This window comes from Xyrauchen texanus, chromosome 22 (genome assembly GCF_025860055.1).
Source record: "Xyrauchen texanus isolate HMW12.3.18 chromosome 22, RBS_HiC_50CHRs, whole genome shotgun sequence".
Lineage (NCBI taxonomy): Eukaryota > Metazoa > Chordata > Actinopteri > Cypriniformes > Catostomidae > Xyrauchen > Xyrauchen texanus.
The window spans coordinates 6,784,285-6,798,833 of record NC_068297.1 but is presented as its reverse complement, the minus strand read 5'-3'; the positions used below and the strand labels follow the sequence as shown (position 1 = coordinate 6,798,833).

The window sequence follows — 14,549 nt, the reverse complement described above, 5'->3', positions numbered from 1 at the left end:
CCTTCTGAGGAAGCCCATTTCGGCCGCTTGTACTCGCGACCTAGTTCTTTCGGTCATGACCCAGCCTTCATGACAATAGGTGAGGGTAGGAACAAAAATTGACTGGTAGATCGAGAGCTTTGCCTTCCGACTCTTCTGCCCCCGCTGCCCCAATTCTCCGGCCAACCTCATGCTCCATTGTCCCCTCACTCGTGAACAAGACCCTGAGGTACTTGAACTCCTTCACTTGGGGCACTTACTCCCTCCCCTTATTTTATAATTTCATTTTTTTTTTTATTATTGTATAAATGGATCATGGTGATGTGTATATTGCAGTTTTCCTGTTCCAGGAGGTCTCCAAAGCACTACACTATTCTACAAATGAGTTAAATCAGGTGTTAGAATTGTGACAAAATGTAAAGTATTTGGGGGCTTTAAGTACATTTACATTTATGCATTTAGCAGATGCTTTTATCCAAAGCGACTTACAGTGCACTTATTACAGGGACAATCCCCCCGGAGCAACCTGAAGTTGTGTCTTGCTCAAGGCCACAATGGTGGTGGCTGTGGGGATCGAACCAGCAACCTTCTGATTAACAGTTATGTGCTTTAGCCCACTACACCACCACCACTTAAGTAACAGGATTTGGAAGCACTGCTTAGTGAAATATATTAATGTGCAGTTATCTTGTATTTAAAGTAACTGTGCCTATTCATGCAGGCTGAGAAATTGTCAGATGTAGACAGTGTAAATTTTGGCACCTCACAAGAAAAAAATATTCTGAGGTTTTAAACATAATTATATGGCTTTGGCCAGTAGGAAGGTCTATATAAATGCATGAGTGCATTTCAATAAAAGATATACATATTTATATACATAATTAAAAATATGGCCAAGTTTGAGTTTAGGGTAAACCCTAAAGCTAAATTGTATGCATTGCGTCTTTGAAATTAGGTGTACATTTATTGTATCAGTGGAATGAAGATGCCCATTCAATTGAAAGCAAAAGCACTGCCATTTAATAGTAAAACTACTATAGTATTTCCTCATGGTGTTCACAAAGCACTGTTGCCACCATGAGGTGCAGAATGGAACATATTCCTTGCAAAATGTCCTTAGCCTATAGTATATTTTTCAATATTCTAGTATGTTTCTTATATATCAAAATACTTATATGAGTTTCCTGGCCTTTGTGTGACCCAGGAGAGAGCATATGAGGTTACTAAAATTGTTGTTGCTGCAGAGGCCACAAAGAGCACCCCAGCTGTAACAAAATAATGAGACTAAGGACCTTGAAGATAGACTAAAGCCAAGTTTCTACCAGTAAAAAGATATCAAAAGGCTCTGTGAGATAATGGTGGCAAATAGTATCCATTGGTTACAAAAATAACAAAGGGGCACAGAAATGAGGTAATGCCAGATAACAAACTGTATAGAAGAGGAGGTTTTGGACTAAGACAGTCAGAAAGGACAGCTGGCCGGTCTCATGTTTGTTGGTGTTCAATAAACTACAATTTTGGCATCAGGAACTCAAGACTCCGAGAGTTTTCTTACAACTTAGAGAGATTAATAGCGATATTCCACGACAAGCCCTGCATTGTGGTAAAACACATTCAACGTAAGTGACACCTTGCCTCATGAGCACCCAATTTTGTACTCAAAAAAAGCTGCAAGTGTAAACCAACATTTATGGGTAACACTTAAGTTTTTAACTACATTAGTTAACAGGAACTAACAATGACCACCACTTTCACAGTAGCCTACTTAATCTTGGTTAATGTGAATATCAGCATATACATTTTAGCGTTGTATTTAAGACTAATTTATGAACAATTGTGAATTTATAAATTAATGATTGTTTACCATCTTTTACTTATGCCTCATAGTAAATAAGTTATGAGTTGAAAATATGTTGAACTTTCATCTATTTTGTCAGTTACTCATATCCCGGAGCACATTATTCAAAGTGTTGTAACAGCATGCCTTAATGTTTCAAACATGTTATCATACAAAAAAAAAATTGTAAAATCACAACTCAAGTAAAAACTTTTAATAGGGTTTTTTTTTTCTCTCATGTTAACAAGTTATTTATACAAAAAACAGCAGACAATTTGTTCCACCCCCCCCCAAAAAAAAAAAAACTCCCACCACTGTAAGGTACGGTCCAAAGAGATGCTTGAAATTTACAGAATGTTAGTCGCATTAGTATGGCATCACATACTTGAAAATGTAGGTGACTAAATTACTATAAGACAGGGACAGTCCAAACGTTCAACATCACAGTCAAAGTTTAATGATCAACATGAGAATCACATTTCAGGAACAGTTCTATTACTCCATTGGAATAGTGTTGATGTCTTACATGAAACCATTATATTTATAGTGAGGTTTCATAAAACGGAGTTTATACACTTTTTAAAATTCCACGATACACTGTAGTCCAAGTAACCAGCTGCCAGAAAAAAATAGGGAAAAAAGACTGGAAGATGAAGACTATAATTAAAAAAAAAATTATAATAAATGGAAACGCTTCAAAAACCTATGGTAACCACACAGTTCTGACAAACATGGTCTCTGAAGAAGAGACAACTAAACAAGATTGACAGCATTCTTGTTTTTCAACGTCGATCCTTTCTTTCGGATTTGCGATCCCTGTCATTTCTTGAGGACCTTCTCCCTGACCTGCTTCCTTCCGAGCTCGTCCTCTTCCTGTCGGGTTTGGAACCCTTGTCTTTGGAGCCTTTACTCTCACGCCCACTGCCTTTGGAGGACTTGTGCCCCCTCTCGCTTCCACTTTTCTTACGTTCCCGGTCAGATAGTCTCCTGTGGCGTTTGCGGTCTCGGGTGTCTCTATCCCTGCCTCGGGTGCGAGAGCGTGAACTGGATGACGACGAGGAGCCAGATGAACTGCTCTGGCTGCTGGAGCCACTAGAGGAAGAGCTAGATCCACTTGAGGAACTTGAAGAGGAACTGGAAGAGGAGCTACTGCTACTTCGACTCTTGCTTCTCTTGGCTCTGACTTTGGTCCGACTGCGAGAGTCAACTACCTCCTCAGCAGCCCCTTTTGTATCTGCTTTGGTTTCTTGTGGCTGGACTGTTGGTTCTTGGCTCAGCTCTTGAGATGAGACTGCTGGATCAGGTTCAGGCTGTGATGGTTGGGACTCTGGAGCATGGTCATCCTCTTTAGTGACATTTTCCTCTGCAATAAGTGCTGGGGCTTCCAGTACTGGTTCTTTACACTCTGCGACCTCAGTTTCCATGTGGCTTTCCAGGGTTTGCAGAGAGTCTGTTATGATGTCCTCCTGAGACTCCTTCTCCATCTCCTGTTCTTCCTCTCTTTTCTCACTACCTACCTCTTCAACTGTGGCCTCTGGACACTCAACCTGCAACTTAACCTGTCCCTCTTCCTCCCTCTGAACTTCCGTGACCTCCATCTGTTCCTCCTCATCTTCCTTAACCTCGACTACTCCCACATTTTCATCCTCTTCCTCATCATCCTCCTCTGCCTTCCTCTCACTCTCCTCTTGTTTATCCTTCTCATCCACCTGCTCCTGATCTCCCTCCCTCTCCCTAATCTCTGAGCTTTCCTCACCTTCCTCCTCGACTAAATCTTCCTCTTCATCCTCCATCTCCACATCATGTCTGTTACCTGTCAGCCCTACTCCAGCCTTACCCTCCTCTTGATCTTCTTTCTTCGTCTCTTCAGCCCGATGGCTATCCTCCATTTCCTTGTCACCTGTACGCTGGGCGTGACGCCTTGGCCGAGCCTCCATTTTGTTGAGTTGCTCTGCAAAGGCTTTACGCCTCTCATAAAACATGCCTGTGCAAATAAACACAGTAGATAAGTAAATAATTCCACAAACTAGGACTAAAATAATGTGTGTATGATTCTCACAATAACAGTAAAACCAGAAAAAAGTCCTGGTCATATTTAACTACAAAATTTTTTTTTCTAATAAATATACATCTCCTTTATAATGAAGCCTAAATTTAGGGCCATAAAGGTTTTTTTTACGTTGCAACATTTCCATGTTACACACATTTTAGCCCCCAAATCTTGCAATTAATAAAAAGTGAATAAATATGGTCATTATGATAGTCATTCAAAAAAGCATAGAGACCCATTGCACTAATGAGAATTGAGGGGTAAAAATGTGCTTTAGTGTCCTGAAAATAACGTCACCGTGCAACAAATCTTAATGATCCTAAATGTACGCATTTACTTTATGCAAAATAAAATCTCCATCTCTATCATTTTTAATCGATCTGGGGTTAAATATGACCAGGACCATTTTCATTTCAGGTTTGAGAATCACCTGATGTGAAAACTAATGAAGAACCAGAAATATCTACCATTTAATTTTTTCTGAGAATCTTCCAGGAGCTTTTGAGTGGCTGCGCACATTCGACCGGGCAGGTAAAAGACAGGGGGCTTGGTCTTTGTGCGAATGAAATTGATGAGCTTAGTATTATGTGCATTCCACTCCTCTTGCTGAAACACAAAAGAACACAGTGAATGTGTAAAACAAATCACACCAAGGATAAAAGTAAATCTAAATACAGTGAATGCAAGTATATAAGAAAGAACCGTTGCCTCCCATGAGATACAAGACATACCAGTTGAGCGAGCTCCACTTTGTGCTCCAAAAGTCGCAGCTCCGTTTGTTTGGCACGTCTTTCTTCAAAAAGCTCTCTCCTTTCACTTTCAACTTTTTTACGCTCCTGTTCTGCCTGCACTTCCAATTTCTGCTCAATTTCTTGACGTCTTTTTAACTTGGGGTGGGGGGGGAAAACAGAAACGTTGAAAAGCGACACTTGGTTTCAGATGTGGTTTAACTTTACTGTGAGCAATTCGCTGACTTGATGTTGACTTGAATAAAACAAAAACAAAGTAGGTTGGAAGTATTCAGCTTTAAAGGACAAGTCCAAGAATAAGATTATTTACGACTATATCAGAACAAAGAAAAGCCTAAAAAAAAAAACAAATTTACAAAAAAATAGGACACAGCATAAAGCAATACCACAGAGCCCTTTAGAGCAGTGGTTCTCAAAGTTTTTGATGCCAAGGCCCCCTGCTGTCTGCCTCAGAATCTAGGTGTGTCAAATTAAAATAAATCTAAAAATGCAATAAAATTGTGATTCTAGATATTTTAGAAATGGTCACATTATATGTCATAATTATTTAAACTAATTTCAGCACTTTAATATATATTTAAAGGTGCAGTATGTAACAACTTTCATGTAATATTCATCTTTTGTTTTGCCAATATGCAAATGGCTTGTAACGAAACTGTAAAAAAACATTAGCACTTCCCAGACTGCTTAGGTTGCCAATTAAAACCTCTAGAACCTCCCTGCAAAGGAGGGTTGGTTTTGCCAGGAAAATCCAAAGGATGAGACGTTTGTGCGTGCTCCTGAAAGCCTTGCATCTTCCGCTATTCAACAGAATCCAGCAAATGTCAGGATCCCAGCACAACACAGACTCCTACTCCTACTGAATCCCGTCTGCCTAAATGGGAACGTGATCCAGCGAAAACAAGAGTGAACATCGGCAAGTCATTTGATTCCTGGAGGGAAATTTGTTTGATTTTAGGGATCAAAACTGACCCTGAATTGCAGTTCTTCTTATTGGAGAGCTAAGCTTACAGAACTGCAAAGCATGTGAAATATATTGCCATAAAGATTGATCTGTGTAATTTTAGCTAACTTGATCTCGACTGCTAACGCCGATGAATTGCAAGCAACAATCTGCTCTTATAAGTCAGGTATACAGGATAAATTTAAGCAAATACACTGGTTTCTTGATCGTTGTGCAACTTATGACATAGAAAACATACAGTAGTGCAACAGTAAACTGTCTGGTATAGTTCGGTAGTATGTAGCAATGTTAGCTGACAAGTAGTTTTAGTTTAGTCTAAAAGTTTGTCGTAAAACAATTATAACAGTGTATTTTTAATTATGCTACATCATCTGTCAGCATGATGCTGGTGAATCACGTTCAGTCTCTTTGTACATTACGTTATTGTTTAGGCCGATGCTCTCTCAAGTCCCTATCGAGTGTGCACGAGCAACATGTAGCAGGCTGCAGTTCACTTAACGGCCACAGGTGTCATTAATAACAACGGTTTCTGAAGCTTACATACTGCACCTTTAATATAACTTATTTTAAATCATTTGAAGTCAAGTTGAGGCCCTCCTGGAAGTTTGCTGAGCCCCCCTACTTGGCCCCTGCCCCCTGATAACCAATGCTTTATACGTTTTGCATCCACTCTCAATAAATCATGTTTTTACTATAGTAGTATTATAGTTACTATGTAGTAACCATGTTTTTTGGCAGAAACCATGGATTTACCACAGTAGAAACATGACAGTTCCATGTTTATTTTGGCAGAAACATGGTTTTACTCTAGTAATATTGTAGCACTGTTTCCCAGCAGCGGATGAAATTTCACATGGTTCATAAATATTAATTTAAAAATTTTCAGCAGCCACCCAAGCAAAATGTTGGGTCATTGAGGCAAATTTTATATTAATCTCAAGATCAGCATTTCATACGCGCCAAATATGATTCTGCACTGGATGTGCGGGCTTCACTCAATATTGTGGCGCAGACCACAAAACTGAAGTGACCCATTTCTATTCTATTGAGAATTGTATCGTTTAAAGTGCTGTGGAGGAAGTTAAACCTCTCAAAAGTCCCGGTTTCCACCTGGTATTAAGAGGTGTCTTGGGTGATCCGATCACATGGTCAGGTGGGACACGTCACCGTTTAAACCTGGTCGCTTAAGAGTCTTCTGTGAACAATTATGATGGAGGGGAGGGGCTTCGTTTCATGATGACATACATCAATCACTATGTCACTGTGTTCCTGCATGATAATAAACTGCAAAGTCAGAAAAGACAAAGTGCGAAAAAAAAAAAAAAAGCCACGCTATTTCTCCTGGATGCAGCTGAAATTTCATCCAAGCATAAATGCAACATTTCGAGCAGTATTGTCCATTACTTTAGTGGATTAGTTGTTTTAAGTTGCAGATGTTCGTGCCTACATGTTGATATCAGACACACTGAAGATCTGCAAAGTTCAAGCTTGTGTGTGTGTGTGTGTGTGTGTGTGTGTGTGTGTGTGTGTGTGTGTGTGTGTGTGTGTGTGTGTGTGTGTGTGTGTGTGTGTGTGTGTGTGTGTGTGTATATATATATCTCCTCTTATTTAAATTTTCTGATCAGACATTTATTTCCTTTAAAAACAAAATGTAAACAACAAAGTTTAAACTTGTTTTAGTGCAGAGGTTGGTTGACAGGTGAGGGGTGACATTTTTAGAAAGCTAAAATGTGATCAAAATTATGGCTAATTAATTAATGGCTAATTAAGCTGGGAGATAATTTATTTCATATGAAAGCAAAATGAACGTAGTCGAAATACAACCCTTTGGAATCAATATTAAATTGAAAGCTTCTATAGAGCAGGGTATTTGTACAGATTTCCCAATAATGTTTGGTATTAGGAATTAAACTGGATAATAAATATAATCAGCTCATTTAAATAAAAAGACTCATCAACTTTTTAGAAGGGGGAGAGAAAATGTCCTTTTTGGCATTTGATAATTATAATTAAACCATGAACAAAACTATGTAACAAAAAATGCCAGTCCTGGCTACATCATATATTGCCACGGTAACATTAATTAGTGTTGGGTCACAACGTGAAGTCGAATGTAAAGTCTGTGTACCAAAGCATAACCACTTGAGAACCACTGGTGTACCACTTTGGCTACACATGGTTATTACTACAGCTATCTGGGCTTTCAAGAGCCCTTGAAGTGTCAAAAGCGCTCACCAAATAAACACACACATGACAAGGCGAATATGAATAACCCATCTATAGTGGTTCTAAGGTCGATAGAAGCTATTCCATCACTGGCACGAATAAATATGTGTCAGGCATTACGGGCTCATAGATGTGCACACAACAGCATCACTTCTCCAAGGGGAAGCACTGTTGCAGACTGTGTAACCATAGATTAGCAGAATTCATGGTTTTATTACAGTAGTAATATTGTAGTAACTATGAAAAATAACTATGTTTTTTTTTGGGTGGAAACCACATTTAATAAATTATACTGCATCCATACAGTAATCATGGTTTTGCGATAGATTAAACATGGTTAATCTTGGTTACTATGGTTTTACTACAAATATCATGGTTAAACTATAGTTACAGTAGTACTAAATAATAGTAACCACAAAAGTATAATTTTATTTTTCCTGTATTATAAATTCACTAAGAATGTCATGTTTAAAATATGGTTACTGTAATAAAACCATAGAATTTATTGAGAGTTAATGCAAAACTTTCCAGAAAAAAAAAAAAGAAATCCCACCCTGTCCTCTAAGAGGCTCCATACAATAAAAAACCATGCTGACCTAAAGAAAGCCCGATAATTCAAGTCTACCTTCTCCGTAGACACAGTAGACTCCTGCTTAAACTTCTGCAAAGTTCCCATCAACAGGCCAAACATGCGCCGATTTCTAAAAGGAGAGGGGATTGGATTAAAGTTATCAAAGCAAACTTGCAATGGAAAAAAATTATCTAAGCTTGAAAATGTGCAGACGTAGTCTAAAGTAGAAAAGGTACCTTTGCTTTCCTCTCTCATCCATGGTCTGATCTTGAATAAGATCTCGGCGCGTACGTTCTTTGGAGGTAGCAACAACAGATGACTGCAACGCTGGCTGAAAGCAGAAAATAGAGCACAAAGGCTTATTTGAAAAGAAAAACAGGACATAAAATCCAAAGTAAAAATGAAAATTGTGTAGCCAGCGTACTTTTTTGACATCGTCATCATCCTCAGCGTCGCTGTCATGGCGTGAATCTCTCCTGGCTCGCTGAACCCCTGCCAGCCTAGTTTGCCAAAAATAAATAATTGTAAATATGCTCTAAAAACAAATTGGTGAACAGCTAATTCATAAAATAACCAGAAATTGGCTAACCGAGAAGAGATACCTCACCTCAAGAGTGCCCCTTCGATGTCCCTCTGTTTGGCTGGGGGTCCTACACCACTGTCTGAGAGTCCACGCCTGACAAGGGTAGACAGACATGAGCAACCAACAAACTTAAGATACAACTGTATTCATTACAATTATTTGCCAGTAAACTAAAAGATTCTTACCTCAGCAAGTTGATTCCACGCCCTCTACCTCCACCTGGGCCAGGGATGGTGAGTCTCCTGTTTTGACCCGGTCTGGCAATGGCAAAATATATATATATTTTTTAATTGTTCTGTCAGAGATTATTTAGCACAGATGGGCCACTACAATTAAAATGAATGGGAGAAAATGGAACACCCAAACAAGCAGCTCTGAGCATCCAACGGATTTAGAAAGAAGGTCCTGCTTTAAAGTAAAAAGAGCCAATCATCTTTTAGATACAGACATTACCTGTCAAATCAACTCTAGAATGCACATACGCATTAGCTATACAAGCCGAGAAACTTGCGTTTGTTCCATCAACGCAAAACTCAGCTCTCCCACACGATCAGTCAACGCAAAACGCGAATCCCTCACTTGATCCGTAAACAGGGGCGCGTTTACGATTTCTGTGGCACCAAGCAACCGAACAGCCCAGGTCCACAATTGCTTTTAAATTCATCCCATGATTTTAATCAACTAACATTTTGGAATTCAGTTATCATTTTATTATTATAACCCAACAATTACTGTCGTCAAGTTTGTCATATGATACAGGTATTATTTTTATAACTGAGGATTTGGTGCATGTAATAGTAATATATTTCTGTACTATTTACTTTACTTTCACCTGCTGTGTATTGTTCAACATGTTGCAATTTGCTTGAAACAGAACGAGATGCAATTTTGAGACCTGAAGTTATTAACTTGACGCAGTATAAAAATGCGCTGGTCCTGCATGAGAAACTGAAGAAATAGTGAGACGTGGTGTAGCAGGTATGGACGTTCGTCCAGTGTATGTTTACAAAGGAAAACTGTGGAAAAATGCACGCAGAAACACATTCCGTGTGTTTTTAAAATGTCAATTGGTATCATTAGTTAGCTGCGACATAATATATGATGCCCAAAGTCTTATTCGTTGTGAAACTGTGTTTTCTTAAATGGCATGAATCACACTGAAGCCCTAGACTTTCAATGCACGGCCCACCACTGAACAACAAAATATTGCATGATGGACAGTAGTGTTGTCATGGTACCAAAATTTCAGTAGTCGGTACCAATACCAGTTCAATTTCATAGTTCTCGATACCACAGCAAAAATGTGATCATGTGCTAATGAACACACCAGTTTAGTTATTTTTAATCATGTTAATAATTAGTTTAAAAATTATTATTATTATTTTCCAGAAAAAAAATTACGTTTAATTTAATCATCAAAATGGTGTCCAATCAATAAATTCTTAACTTTTAACAAGTGAACATAAAACTTAACATGTGATTGCATTTTTATTTTTTGCCAAACTTGTATTCAACAGATGTCTTGCTTGTGATACTTTATTATTATTATTACAGAGAATGTAAAATTCTACTATAAAGTTGTAATATATTTGTATTCATTTTTGTCAATTTCAAGCATCTAGATTTTTTTTTGAATCGTGCTTTTAATATAACGTGTTTTTTGCTGTATGCTTCACTTTCTGGATAAAATGTTTGTGACACTGCGCAGTGTGATCATTGAAGACTTAAGTCACGTCTGAATCTCATCTTTTTATGCTGGCCTTTAAGTCTGACGAATGAAATGTAGGACACAGTTTTGGAGTGTTTGTATTAGATTACTGGTGTTTGTGTATGTGGTCATTTTGAAATGTTGTTATGTTTTAAATTGTATCACTGTGACGCACTTTTGTTAACTGTTGTTTTAAATGCGATATAAATAAAGCAGAGTACACAGATGCTGTGATTTTAATTAAATAAATATATATTTTACATGATTCACAATAGTTAAGTGTTCTACTTTGTCATCTCATACAACGTGAATGATTCTCAATGTTTGTGGAGTTTCTAGTAGATGAGAGGTTGGATTTATTTAACGTACACATCTCTTCCACAGCAAGTTTGCAGCCTTTATCGGTTTAATAAATCATACTAGGGCATGTCACGATTTCAATTTGATTAATTGTCCTTTTCAGTGTACAAGTAACAGAGCACGCATTCAAAATAAGCCTGTGAGCATTTTAAAGCTGTCGTGTGTCAGTCATACTGTGCACTGTACTGGATAGATTCGGTGCTCGGTACTACCGGTTCTGCAGAAACACTGGTACATCTTTTTTATTTTAGTATCGACTTGGTACCGAAGTACCGGTACTTTTGACAACACTACTAGACAGTATAATATGGCCAGCGAATAATTTTGTAAATACTCAAATGGCCCTTAATGTAAAACAGGCTCCCCACCCCTGATTTAGATGAATATTAATGCACCTCATAAGCTTTGTAGTGTAAAAAAGAATGAGGAGCGATTTGTTGCAAACCATTTTTTTTTTTTTCTCTTTTGGCAGTAACCAAGGTTTTGATACAATTAACCATGGTTTTACTACAGCGGTATCCATGGCAACTTAGTTTTATTAATAGTAACCATATAATAATATCTATGGTTAATTTTAAGGTTTTTATGTGGCTTATGCCAACACCTTTTTAAAGGGTAAACAAAGCAGCCTAATAACTTTCTGTTTAGGCCCATAAATATTTAAAATTAAAGAATAAAAAAAATGAAAAAAAAAAAAACAAATTTTCTGTGAATTTGTACAAATTTAACTTAATATGAGGTATTTAATATTGGTATCGTTAACGGCGATATTGGCCTAAAAGTACATGTATCAGATTGAAAAGAAAATAAGTGATATCGACCATCCCTACAAGGTAAAAGGAACCAGAAAACATTAAATATTGGGTTGCAACCTATGAAACAAGGCTGAACATGCTTTGAGTGTATCTTTGGTACAATTACATTTTTTGTTTAATATTATAGATGTCTTGGCATACTATACGTCCTTAAGCAAAAAAATTTTTTATATAGAAAGCTTCTAGCCATTCAAAGAAACCCCTCACTTCCCATCCAAACAAAGCAGGAACTCCCTTCAGGATCCATATACAACCTTACAATTTAATTTAAAAAATATACTATTTCTAGACCACTTCTAATGATTCTCTTTGAACGAGATGTCAGTTCTTAAACTGAATTATATCTTAAAGTAAATCTGAAATAACCCTGCCATTAAGCAAAATGCAGGCTTTTGCAGTTGTTAATGGTTTTCATGAGGCGTGTCATTGAGGTTTCATATAGAAACCTGCTGCTAGCTTCTCTGCAAGATAAGTTGTGACCGCATGAATTAATTAAACAGGTCAAAATACTGTAATGTATGACTACAAAAATATAAATGGATATTTTAACAATAGAAAATGTAATACAACTCAGTTTAATCGCCGAAATGGTACACATGTCATTCTGTAGCCTATATGCTAGCCGCATAACAGGCCCTGGTTAACATTTTCACACAGTGAGGGCCAAAACAATTAAAAAGCCATACTTGATACATACCTTAATTCACTCGGATCTCTACCGGTTAGTTTTTTAATATTTTCGTCAACGCTTTTTAAGCTTTCCTTAGCTTTTTCCAGCTGGTCCTGCAAACTTCGCACGGCCACCGCCATCTTGCTGTTCGTCTTACTGCCGCGAGTGGAGTTTCGTGCGCGCTCTCGGTTAAATGAAAGCAGCAAAGCGCATGATACTAACTACAGGGGCGGAGCCAGGCTCTGAAACCCCGCCAACAATCAGTGATTGACAGGTTTCTATGCAAATTTTCTTGATCAGGTTTTTGATGGTAACCTACGGAAGCCCTGAACCGCAAGGTGGAAAAAAATAACGGTTAAAAAACCAAATAGTCTCAGTTCCTTCCTGAGCTTGACTTAATTTTTTTTACTCTATTCAAAATGATTTTTCTCTCTCTCTTCAAAAACAAGAAAAATAAAAAAAATTTGAAGAGAGAAAAAAAATTAGGAAGAGAGACATTTTTTTTAAGACAGGCTCAGGAAGGAACACAATGTTTTTTTTTTTTTTTTTTTTTCTCAGTTATTTTTTTTTCACCTTGCGGTTCAGGGCTTCCGTAGTAACCGCATTTTTAACACAAAAATACCATAGTTACAACAGTGTTTCTACAATAGGCCTACAACCATGATAACTTGTTTTAAGCCAACACCATCATAAAAGAAAGAAATTAAAAGACAAAACATTTCTGCAATCTTCTTTTCACTGTTCAGAGGAGATCAAAGGTTTATTGTGATTTCAAGGCATATATTTTTGCAAGAAAAATTAACATGGTAAAATTTTTCAACATAAATATTTTAAATACTTAAAATTCATGACTTTTTATCAAGTTTTTAATAAATCTAACATATTTTTACTTAAATGGCAGGCACAACAAAATAGCATTCATGACTATGAAAACCCAAAGCAAAATATGCCTTTTTTATGAGAGAAATAAGTTTTATTTGAAAATATAAGTCCCTCAAATGACACTAATTGCAGTTGTAACAGGTGTACTGTATATGATGCTCAGAAAAATGGGCACGGCACTGTATAAATCTCTCCATACAAAATCTTCTGTTCACTGATCAAAGTTATTCACTGTTCCTCGTATTCACATGACTTTTCTTCACAAATGTCCCTCCATTACACTCTAAGACTCTTTCAGTCTTTGTCAGTCATTCTGCTCAAAATACCTGTAACAGAGAGAAGCTTAATTATACTTAATAACAACACCTGCGCATATTTCAGGAGATACTAAATCTGGCAATAGCAGTGTAATGTCAGTTACCTGGCAACAATACAAATCTTCAAGTTAAGAGTTGACAACCAATCCTCATCTTAGCTTTCCTGCAAGAAGAACAAAAAACATGGTTTATTTTAGACCACCTATTTTAGACTGTCAACAACAAGCCTTCGCTTGTGCAACTGCAATGGAAGCAATGGTAGAAAATAAACTGATGCCTCAGTCAGCTTGTATTCAGAGCAAACCAATAACATCCAAAAAAGAGTGCTTACCAGGTTGGCGTGCACTGCAGAGCCAGCTGTCTGATAAGGGAATGTGCTTCCGGAAGCAGCGGTTTCTCAAGGCACACTAGTAATGCAAATAGCATCTGCCCTGTGACGATAAATGTTAAGGTGTGTTCACTGTACAGCTAGGCTGACAAAAAAAAATTATTATATAGAAAATTACACCTTAATATGCAATCTAATAAAATAAAATAAATAAAAAATGGCATTCTACACTTGGAGTGACTTTAACACCAGATTGTAAAATTAATCCCAAAAGTCTATATGTTACAAAGGTCAAGCTAACACATAATACAGAGGAACACATTCACAGAAGTGAATGGAGCGGTAATCAAAGTTGCTGTTAATTAACAATCAGTTAACTGGTAATTATCTGACAATGCTCAGAAAAGGTGGGAATCCAGTCTGATGTTAGAGATTAAGATTATAAAACTTTGGCATTATGTTCAAACCGTAAGTGAGTTTTAAAATAAACATATTCAAAAGGAAGATTTT

The 14,549-nt window shown here is 37.3% G+C and overlaps 1 protein-coding gene across 1 annotated transcript; it reads right to left on the bottom strand.

Moving 5' to 3' along the window:
• Positions 1-2,043: 2,043 nt before the first annotated feature.
• On the bottom strand, positions 2,044-12,684 carry LOC127662666 (pinin-like). The gene is made up of 9 exons (XM_052153959.1): positions 12,540-12,684; positions 9,145-9,216; positions 8,984-9,052; positions 8,801-8,876; positions 8,613-8,707; positions 8,431-8,506; positions 4,598-4,753; positions 4,334-4,472; positions 2,044-3,800 (listed from the first exon to the last, which is right to left on the bottom strand). The coding sequence occupies exons 1-9, from the start codon at positions 12,650-12,652 to the stop codon at positions 2,599-2,601; spliced, it is 1,998 nt and encodes a 665-aa protein (XP_052009919.1). The 5' UTR covers positions 12,653-12,684; the 3' UTR covers positions 2,044-2,598.
• Positions 12,685-14,549: the final 1,865 nt, after the last annotated feature.

What these genes read in the sequence shown, in the direction of transcription:
- LOC127662666 (XM_052153959.1), bottom strand. Translation starts at nt 12,652, where the DNA reads ATGGCGGTGGCCGTGCGAAGTTTGCAGGACCAGCTGGAAAAAGCTAAG. An exon ending in AGAGATCCGAGTGAATTAAG is followed by an intron (nt 9,217 to 12,539) that starts GTATGTATCAAG and finishes TGCCATTGCCAG; the next exon opens with ACCGGGTCAAAACAGGAGAC. An exon ending in CGTGGAATCAACTTGCTGAG is followed by an intron (nt 9,053 to 9,144) that starts GTAAGAATCTTT and finishes TACCCTTGTCAG; the next exon opens with GCGTGGACTCTCAGACAGTG.